The sequence below is a fragment of the Nelumbo lutea genome, chromosome 3 (assembly GCF_056320005.1).
Source record: "Nelumbo lutea isolate HS-2025 chromosome 3, American lotus-T2T, whole genome shotgun sequence".
Classification (NCBI taxonomy): Eukaryota; Viridiplantae; Streptophyta; class Magnoliopsida; order Proteales; family Nelumbonaceae; genus Nelumbo; species Nelumbo lutea.
The window spans coordinates 41,919,401-41,930,545 of record NC_142686.1 but is presented as its reverse complement, the minus strand read 5'-3'; the positions used below and the strand labels follow the sequence as shown (position 1 = coordinate 41,930,545).

The window sequence follows — 11,145 nt, the reverse complement described above, 5'->3', positions numbered from 1 at the left end:
ATTATAAAGGTAGTATAGGGATTAAAAAATATTATAGCGGTGGATTTTAACCGAAAATAAAGCACAGGGGGTTTTTGTCACAGATCCCATAATACAGGGGGGTCTTTGTAATTTACCCTTATATTTATTATTATTAAAAAGTTATCAACATAATACCATACAATTAGTAGATATTATCATCATTTCTATAAATTATTTAATAATTATTTATATAGTTAGGATAATAATGATTAATATTAACAAATACTAATATTGATGATTAATATTTTAAAAAAATAACACAATCAATAGCAATTAATTAATTGATAATTCATTATCTTCATATATTATTAATAAAGATCTAAGTTTTTTGGTATTCAATAAAAAATTAATTAATAATTATTTTTTTTAACAATTACTATTAATAAAATATTAATAGTTAATATTAATATTAATACAAATTAATAATTAATATTAACATAATATTAATTAATTACAAAAAATAATATTAATAATTACTAACAAACAGAAAATTGTCAAATAAATAGTTACCCTTAATATTAAAAAATAATATTAATTACCAGAAATCAATATAAGTATCAGAAAATTATCAACAAATTACCATAAATTAGTAGATATTATTATTATTTCCATAAATTATTTACTAATAATAAATATAATTAGGATAATAATGATTAATATTAATAATTACTAATACCGATGATCAATATTATGCTCTTGCAAGCCCTAAAGAATGTTAAAAATTTCCATTGCCAATTTGCCATAAACAAATGGTGTGCCCAATTTCTATTGGTGGGTTCATATAAATGGTGCACATAAGAGAATTCAGATCTGCTACTAATAAATGCTCACAACACTGTCACAACTAGTTAGTACTGTTGCACATATGGAAACATCTCTCCATGAATGATAAGTCTATATTTGATTTGAAGGAAAAAGTAGGAAAAGGTAGGAAACAATCAAGGGAGATGTTCACAATGTACAACTACACTCACTTGTTGGGACAGTATTAAGAGCATTTTGTTGGTAGCAAATCCCTATCTGACAAACTAATGGCATCAAAAGCCATGATTTCTCGGTTTTAGCCGTGGACTAGCTGCTGATTTCTTCTCATGCACTAACAAACTAATAGCATGGTCTAGTGTAGTATCAACAAGTGTAACTCATGCATGTTAAGTCAACACCTTACATGGTGTTTGGAAGCGTGGCTGCTTTTTGGGACTGATATTCAAAAAAAAAAAACGCCCATGCTTCCAAGACCCATTTTTCACAAAAAAAAAAAAAAAAATGCTTTTGCCATTTAGGCAGTGAGCAATACTATGTTGTTTGGTAAGGTAATTCTCATCACCGTTTTTCATGTATGTGCTGATAGGTAAGCACCACATAGGATACACATCAGTCAACTGTTAGGGAAAACAGGTCATCGATTGGCATTTCATGCATCGGTGGGCTCCCAATTTTCGAGACATGCCCAATTTTTTAATAGATTGAACCAAACAATGAGATACATGGGCGTTTGTTGAAACGCCTATGTGGATCCAACGTGACACCGTTTTTTTGCACTCAATATATTTGCTTTTGTACTCCTTTCAAACTGACCCTAAATGTTTTCTTACAACTGAGTGTCATTTGCACCAAACAGTGAAAAGGCACCCGTAGATCCAAAAAATTAAAATGTCTTTTTTTTTTTTTTTTACATTTTTCCTGATAAACAGCTCTCACATAACCTGGGAGAAACATTTATCCTTTAAATGACTCAAACAAATTAACACTTAATGGTTTTTTTTATTAAATGCCTACTTGGCGTTGCACCGGAACTGTTGCTCCTAAAAACGCCATCAATACCAAACACCATCTAGGTCTAGATCTCCTACACTTTTCTCTCACTTTTTCAAGTATTTCATCAACGCCCCTTGTTTTCTCTCGGTCCAGATCAGATAAGCACAATGCAATAAGCATATTTAATGAGTACTTAAAAAATTTTTTGATACCTATCTCTAAAATACCTCCAACCTATCATCGAAATTTATTAAAAATCACTTTTGATAGTTGTTAGAATATTTATCAAGTATTCATTAAATGTGCTTACTATATTATGCCTACAAAATCTGGTTAAGATCCAGTAGGCACACATGATAACCACACTAAATAAGCACATTATCATAATATTCACATCCATCCATTAAAAACCTCCCAACCCACACACTTTATTATGCCTCACACATGGAGTCAAAAGCACACCCACCATATATATATATATATATATATCGTACCCACGAACTCTTCCCAAATCCTTAGGCAGGCATTATATCTTCATTGCCATTCATGTGGAAATATTTCCAATATACAGCAGTAGTGTTTCCTCCATCAGGATTTCCATTCACAAACTCTTCACAAATCCTTACTTACATGACATTATAGGCAGGCATAAGGAATATCTCCTTCGTCATTCATGGGAAATATTCCCAATATACAGCAGTAGTGTGTTGTGGGTGTGGGAAATGTTTGCGGGTAGGAGATTCAGAGTGGCCGACCTCACGCATGCATACATATAGCTGAGTTGAGTCACTTGGGATCTGCTACCCACAAGTTGTTCCCACATCCTAAACCATGGAGCACCGTGTATTGAGAATATCTCCCTATAAATGACAAGGTAGATATTCCCAATGCGCAATTGTAACGTCTCGTGGGTAGAGATGTGCGAAGAGTCCAGATCACCTGCCAACAAAATATGTTCCAACTTCTAATACGCTACCAACATCATTTGACACGTACATCTCATACATGATAGGTCTCATTTTTATGGTGGATTCCAATACTTAGTAAAATGCGCGGTGTAAGATCAAGTTGATTGGGTGTTGAAACGTGTTTTATTAGTAGGAGATCCCAACTTATGTGGGAACAGCACGTGGGTAGCAGGTCCGGGCCCAAATTGAATACTGTGATATGTATTTCTGGAGGAGCATGAGTTACATTCTGGTAGGTTGAAACTAAAGCCTCGTGGCTGCTCACCAATATCAATGACCATGGAGTCGAGGCACAATGAAACTGTACATTCTATATTCAGTTATACACGGCAATGTTCAAAGTATCAATACATATCATATTGAGAGCTTTTTAATACGACCTTACAGGGGTTGTATCAGGTCAGCCCATGCTTTAGAAGGTAATCGGAACTGGTTTTGAAAAAAAATAAAATAAAACATAAAAAAAAAGCACAGGACGTATCGGCCTTTATCTGATACACGGAGATTGGGGCGTGATAAATTTACTAAGAGACCCTCTACTATTAGCACATTTATCAACATACCTCCGGCCCATAGATTATCTTAGTCAGCTTGGGGAGATGAAGCTTGAGACGTGCTCCACTATATATAGCAAATTGATAACTTACGACATAACGTTGAGTGGCTTAAAAATGCTATGGAAAAGTGAGCCTAAAATCATGGTTTTATGCAAATGGGGTGCTGAGGGAAGCAATTCAATTAAGACTTCGAATTTAAAGGAAGAATTTTTCTTGGATTGGCGATTAAGATAGAGTAGAGGAATAATATTGCTTTTCGAAGAACAGAATTTCTGACATTTTGGCTCATCTCAAGAGCACAAATTATAGGCAAGGAAAGAATATAATTACATTGTCGAACAAATGCTTTATTAGCTAGAACTTAGAACCCCCCCCCTCCCCCCAAAACATAGCGCTCAACAGAATCTTCCCTAAGTTGCCATGGCTTCAAAGCCTTCAATCCAGAGCCAGGAGCCAACAGATGAAGGTAGACAAGATGCACAATGTACCGAACATGAAATCGGTAACACTGTACCCGAGGTGGCTACGGAGATGCTGAAGGATTTAACGGAACATAAGCACGAGAGCCAAACATCTAACAATTCGGAATCTTCCAAGGAGGGAAAGGCGATCATCGAATCCAAGAACAAGGTGAAAGAATCAGGTAAGAAGGATGTACAGAAGAAGCCTGACATCAAGAGTCATGGAGTTAAGCCAACCAACACCAAGCACAAAAAAGGGGACGAGAAGAAGAAAAAGAAGAAAAAGGAGAAGGGTGATAATACTGATTATAGCGGTAGAGCAGCAGCTGAAAAGAAGAAAAAGAAGAAAAATGACGACGATGATAATACTGGCTATAATACTGATTATAGCAGTAGCAGCAGCAGTGAGAGTGACGATGATACAAAATGCAAGAATAAGGTATGTGTCTTTGATGAATTACATATAGTGAAAACTGAAAAGGAACTCAGGTTCAGTCTTCATAAGACCATGTTCATGCCATCCTCACAGCTATTTGCATTCTTGCAACCGTGTATTGAGAATATCACTGTACTTGTATGCTTTTTATTCACCAGGACTGAATCCCATCTCAGTAGTGGCCATTAATCATAAGTGGTAGTGGATTAAAAGAAAAGCATAATCAAGGTTGAAATGGAAAAGATCAATCAGATGTGACCATTAATTTGTTGCATTAGGAAACCAGAGCATAGGTAGGAAGTGGAATGAATTCGGATTTGGTCCTCACAACACCATCCATACAGGCCCTTGCCGCTGTGCATTGGGAATATCTCCTCAAATAAAAATATACAAATATGAAGATGTTTCTAATGCCCAACTGCAAAAGGCTGTGAACACAGTGTGTGGAGGACCAAATCCAGTCTCAAGTGGCACACAGGAGCTGATATAGGCTGAATGAAATTTTCTTTGGCTGCGCTTGGAAACGATGCAAATGGAGTATAAATCCTGGTTTTGGGTAAATTTTCATTCTGGTTTACTTTTGCCTGTGTTTGATAATATTACATTTATGCATTGACAAATGACAGACCAGTGCATATTTACATTGATAATAAGATGTAAAAATATATCAATAAAAAAGAAGTAAATTTGCATTCAAGTGGGCTTTTGATAAAAAAAAAAAGCATATGCTGTATTGGAGTATATGTTTGCACCCATTACAGATAAAAGTCTGTTTAGTAAGAATGTAAATTTGTCATTGTAAAACTAACCTAATTTTGCAATTTATATGAACTGTTTTACACTCTACATATTTGCATTCACACTTATTTGCATCGTTTCCAATTGTGGCCTTTTATGTTTGGTGTTATTTGTGCAGGGGAAGAATTGGCTATGGATGGGTGTAATTGGAAGCATACTGTTATTAACTGGGGGGTTAGTGGTGCAACAAGTTGACAAAATGAGGTTTGCGAAACTGCTAGGTGGATCACAAGCACAACTCAACCAAGAGAAAGCAGGTCAGGTCCCTCTCATATTAGAAGAGCAAAGGAGGATGCAGAGCAAGGCAAAGCATACTGATGTCCCCTCTTCATACGGAGATGTCCAAAATGGCCCGTCTTGAAGTTCAATACAGAACTACATCCCTACAAATTCAACATATTTCCTTTACAAGATATAGAATTCTTCTGTTCTGTTGGACTAATGGACTCTTTTAAGCAAGAACCACCTTCAGAAATCCACCTCTGTAATTGAAATTGAACTGTTCTGGCATGTTGTATAGATCTGGGATTTTATGATAGACCATTCTGAACAGATCAAGGCCTTCAACCAGAAATTTGGTTATATAATTTATAAAATATCCCCCAACCAGCTCAAGATAGGACTGTTATTGTTGTCAAGACGCCGCATAGGCAACAAGGCATTCAAATTGGGATCTGTTTCTGTCAACAGGCACATCCAGACATCCTACCGTGCATTAGAAACATCTTTCATAAATAATAATACAAAATTACAAAATTTCATAAATAATAATACAAAATTTCATAAATCAAGGCACCCATGTTTGGGTGGTTTGCCCAAAAACCATGCATAATTAAGAAGAAAAAGTGCCCATCCAGGTGACCAGGTGCCCTCCCAGGCGATACAAAATACAACGCAGACCTCTTTACTATTGTTGCTATGGACATAATTAGCATGTAAGTTTATACCATAGTTTTCAAAATCGAACCATTCCGGAAGGTTGGACCGAAAAATTGGGAAACGGTCACTTGATCGGTTCGAACCATTTAAAGTATTCAACGGTTTTGGCCATTTTATATTTTTTTTGTTAGAACAGGTCATCCGTTTGGTTCGAATAATTGGACTGTTCAACCCAGGAATTGAGCCCCTGAGCGGTTCATTGTTCGATTCGGTTTTAAAAACCTTGCTTCATATTATTCATACTTTGTTTAAGTATTTTACCATTGAAAATAAAGAATTTTAAGAAGGAAAAGAGAGTTTTCTTATACAAAGCTGGAGAGTTGAAGGCCTATCTAAGAGGGGGAAGCTGGTATGGAATAATGCCCTGCAGCAGTTTTTTGGGGTGTATGGCAGAGGAGAAATGCAAAGATATTCAAAAAAAAAAAGTAGTTCGATATACACAGTATACAAGAAATTCTTGAAGAGAATATTTTCTTGGCTTACTAAAAACGAGAAAATTATAGTTCCTTTTTTGTATATGATAATCTTTTTGTTCTACATGTATTTTTTTTATGAAATTATACTTTACCTTTTCTCAAAAAAACAAAGAGTTTTTAAATTTTTTCCTATAATTTCTTTTTAATATATTTCTTTTTGTATAAAATTATAACTTTCTCAAGTTGTTTCACTTGTTGGTAATTTTTGCCACTAATAGTTAGCATATGCCCTATACATGAACTAGGCAATTAGGCACTCTATTGTCACCTAGGCTCCATTCGTTTTCACTTATTCAGGTGTAAGTACGTTTATCTAGACAAGTGTTTTTCAAATAAAACTTGACTGGATAAGTGAAATTCCAATGTTCTTATGTGATATAGATTATTCGGGTAAAAGAAGAGGCTAAGGGAGAGAGTGTTATCGACATCCGGGTAAGTCGCTTACCCACCTTCCAGGAGGGTAGGGTAACTGATACTCTCCCATACCTTCGCTTATCGTGGAACCCATTATAACGAAAAATGAATATAGGGATTATGGTTAATTTACCGATTAACCAAATTACCCCCTCCCCCATTAAATACTGACAAAGGAGCAAGGCCTTAGAATCAGGTAGACACCTTAACAACTATAGCATTTACCATGAAAAGGTGCTTACCATGGGGTAATGAAGATGAAATTATTGTTATGGTGGTTGCTGTTGTTGCCTTGGTGGTGGTGTCTTATCATTAGAGAGGATCATAAGAATGCATGGCCAAAATTTATGAGATTCAAATCTTCAATGTCTAATTACCTCCTTTCCTCGACCGAGGAATCAAACTGGCCAAAGTATCATACTGTTTTAATTGAGGATGTTCACCAATATGCAAAATTTTGTATTTTTGTTTTTAAAACAAAATAAACTGTCATGTGAGTGAAAACAATTTAATTTATTATCCTTCGTTTTTCATGCATAAATGGTAATTTTACAACCTGCTAAGGGAAAACTATATCTAAAGAATAGCCATTCAGTAATTTTTTCGCAACTCATTGATAATTGATGCATGTCTTGAATTACTTGATGACCATGCAAGGTGTGCATGGTTTGATACTTTGTTAATTCAGTAGGTCTCAAAACGGATCTTTTGAATCATGGTTAAGTATCTGCCAAAAGATTTAAAATGGGAAAAAAGACTTATGCCAATCTGCTTTGATTCTTTGTAAGCTGATGTTAGGATTAGAGTCTTGGGCAAGATTAGCCATACGTGCAGCTTAACCAACAGAATCTTGGACCACTTGGCCCACTTGCAATCCAGTTGTAAGAATTGGTTAGCTGGGTTGTTACACCGCAACCGTTTGTATTTGTAAGTATAAATACGTGTTAAAGCTAAATACAGAAAAGTGGGCCTGTTTGGTGCGTTTTTTTGAGAAAATCTTTTAGTAGGTTTGATAGTTAAAAGACGCATTAAGCTTTTGTATGAAAATCTAAATAGCCCAAAACACATTTGGCAAATGCACGTCTTTCATTGCGTCTTTCCGCACAAGAATAAAATGCGAAAGATGCAATAAGTTTCATTTGGAGCTTCCCAAAATCAGCCCAAAATGGGCTTTTCATGTCTTTTCGGTGTTCCATCTTTTGGCGGCTAAATCTTCTTATGCACCAAACGAAAATAGAATGAAAATTGGTCTTCCCAACTTGTAAACAGCCGAAAGACTATGCGGAAAGACGCGACAAATGCAACTAGAGTTTTCTGTTCTCAAATGTTTTCAGGTAAGATGCTTTTTTGAAGTCAAATTTGCAAAGATCATTGCCAACTAGTGAAACAAACATCAGGTATACACACTGGAATGGATAAAGGTTAACATCGACTATGGTTTTGTTGGCTCAAATACTGCTGAAGGGATGAGAGATCCATCATATGGATGGCCGAACCCTACAGGTAGGTTGGGCAAATTTTCAAAAATTTATCTCTCTCCCATGTGGGAATCGCATTCCATGTTTTAGAAAATCTGTATTTTCAATGATCAGTCTTGAACCTAAACTGAACCAAATCTGAAACCAAAAGGTAGGAGAGGGATATACTTGATACGAAATAGCAGTAACTCCCGACGAAGGTGTTCACACCCAAGGAAAACTCCAAAGACTGCTCCCACTGAAGATGACACAGCGTAGGGTGGAGCAGAATCAGCAGGTGGTTCTTCACAAGAACTGAATCCTTCAGCAAGAATTCGATGGAGGGTATGTGAACACGACTTCATATCAATTTTTCACAAAAAACTGATATCAAGAACCCTTCTTGATCACTCCTATAGTGGAGAACGAACTGGCAATGGCGATAGCAGGAGGAGGGCACAAGAGCAGAAAATGGCGCAGTCTTACTGTTGTTGTCTTCTCTCTTTCTGGTCTGAGATCTGATTGAGTTGTTGTGTGTTCGCCCTCCTCCTCCTTTTATAGCCTTAAAGAGATCAGCTCCTAATCCCATTAGGAGTTTCCTAATTCAAATCATTATTTGAATCTGGACTCTCTTTAAGAAATAAGGATAAGCCCTTATCTTATATGCAGATTAGATCAGCCCTCCTAATCTTATTAGGAGTTTTCAAATCCAAACCTGTATTTGGATCTGGACTCTCTGAGTGGATAAGAATAATCCCTTATCCTATCTGCTGGTTCAAATCCCAGATCCGCCCATCTTTAATTAATCTAAATATACCAGTTCGAATTGGGCTTTAGGCCCATTAAGCCCATGTGCTCAGTAACCTTCAAAACTGCTACCTGACAAGAGAGTCTGTTCACTAACCCTCAATGGTCTTACACTTAACCTCTCAACCCCTAATGATCAAACACTGCCCGACAAGAGAAGACATCTCCCTCAGCTGCAAGGAACAATGTTGCACTCTCTACTCATATGGATCCCGGGAATTAAAACTTTTTGCAAACATTTTGAAACCATAATATATATATATATTTTGCAAAACAAATTTCAACGATTGAAATCGGCTGTCGGCAGCTTTGGTTTCCATTAGAGAGAGTGCATCCCTGATCATTATCATTGTCCGACAAATGGGTTGATCATGTCACTATGATCACCCACTCAGATGAGTTCTTAGATTGTCCCAACGTACCCAGGTTTTGACCCCCTCTAAGGATCTCACCGATTGGTATATCAAAGACAGCCCAATCCAACACCTAGTGCAGTATTATAATCAAGTCTAGGGGTCAGGTGTAACATTCCAATTTTGCCCATCAATCTTAAAGGTTCAAGACAATACTAGAATTCTGGTCCAGTTCAGGGTCTCAAGAAAAACCCACACTGCATGCACCTCAAGTCTCTCCCTAGCAGCTGAGACAAGCAACCCCAACCAACTTAGCAGTACATCAATGTCAACCTTGGTAGGATAAATCTCCTCAGATCTATCCAACGACTGTGAAGATTCTAAACTAACACGAGTATCATATGTGTCTAGTTTAAGGGTATTACACAGAAATACAACATAATAACATAAATCAAATATGTACTTTATTCATTTACATTAAATGTCATAATGTACATTATTCTGATTGGAGTTAAGGGCATACACTGTTTAACAACTGCTGCATTCACAGTTGTGGTGAGAGATAGTCAAGATTCATGTTTAGCTGTTAGGTCTGGCTCATGTCCAACTAATTTGCTCCGACAATCTTAAGTGATGACAGCAAAAGGTATTGTCTTGGTTAAGAAGTTGAGTATTAACAAGGAAATCGTGGGGAGTGACTGATAGTAGGTATGCCTATGAAACTCCGCAAACCGATCTGATATCACATTTGATTATCTTGGATTCGAATGATGAATTTATATAATCAGTTCACATTCAGATTTTGTAATTTGTATCTGATTAATAATTGGATTGGATTTGACTCCATTTGGTCCAATTAAAATCAAAATCTGATTATATTATAATATTTATTAATTTTAATATATATATTTAAAATATAAAAATATATTTGTATATATTATATTTTATATGATTTTTTATATATAATAAATTTAATGTTATATTTATATTAACTTATTATATACAAAAGTTGAAAAGTAATTAATTTTTTCTTTTCTTTTGTATTTTAAAAATTAAAGTTCAATAAGATTAAATCCAAATCCAATCCAATTCAAATGCAAATTTTTAATAATCATATCAAATTCAGATTTTACTGGATCCAATCCAAACCAGATCCATTTACAGCCCTATTGGTAATCAGTTTTTCAAACTCATCAAAAGTCTATATAATTTAGGCTGCATTTGGCATTCCTTATTTTAAAGACTCCTTTTTGTAGAAAAAAACCCAGTGTTCATAAGGGAATTTTAACCTCAAAAAGGAGATAAATCCTTAAAATTAGGAATGCCAAATGCAGTTCAGGACAGTTTACGATTGGCGAAAGAAATTAATATAAATTTTAATTTTGTTAAGAGGCTTGAAATATGGCAACTTATTTTACGGCTCTTAGGGGCTTCTTGGAACAAGGAAAACTGTTTTGTCAGGTTCCTAGATGGTTAGCGGAAGTTTTAATGATATTGCCACAAAGGATAGGCTTGGGAAGCAACAGCCAACAGGGATCGTTAATTTACGTTTTTTTCCTTTGTTTGCTTTGTTGGCGTGCTTTTGTTTCCTTTTGATCTGTGTTGTTCAGTCCTGGAAGTTTGTTTTTTTGTTGTGGTTTATAGAATGACTGTTCAGCCCAGGGTCAGAAGTTGTAGGCTCGAAGTACTGTGGGGGTAAG

At 35.7% G+C, this 11,145-nt stretch overlaps 1 protein-coding gene across 1 annotated transcript; it reads left to right on the top strand.

The window, feature by feature from the left end:
* Window positions 1-3,656: 3,656 nt before the first annotated feature.
* Window positions 3,657-5,603, top strand: LOC148864498 (uncharacterized). The gene is made up of 2 exons (XM_088981017.1): window positions 3,657-4,204; window positions 5,118-5,603. Exons 1-2 carry the CDS (start codon window positions 3,725-3,727, stop codon window positions 5,358-5,360), a joined length of 723 nt encoding a protein of 240 aa, XP_088837143.1. The 5' UTR covers window positions 3,657-3,724; the 3' UTR covers window positions 5,361-5,603.
* Window positions 5,604-11,145: the final 5,542 nt, after the last annotated feature.

Excerpts from the sequence above, each read along its gene's own strand:
- LOC148864498 (XM_088981017.1), top strand. The coding sequence starts at position 3,725 with ATGGCTTCAAAGCCTTCAATCCAGAGCCAGGAGCCAACAGATGAAGGT. Across the intron at positions 4,205-5,117 it reads ATACAAAATGCAAGAATAAG|GGGAAGAATTGGCTATGGAT; the intron begins GTATGTGTCTTT and ends TTATTTGTGCAG.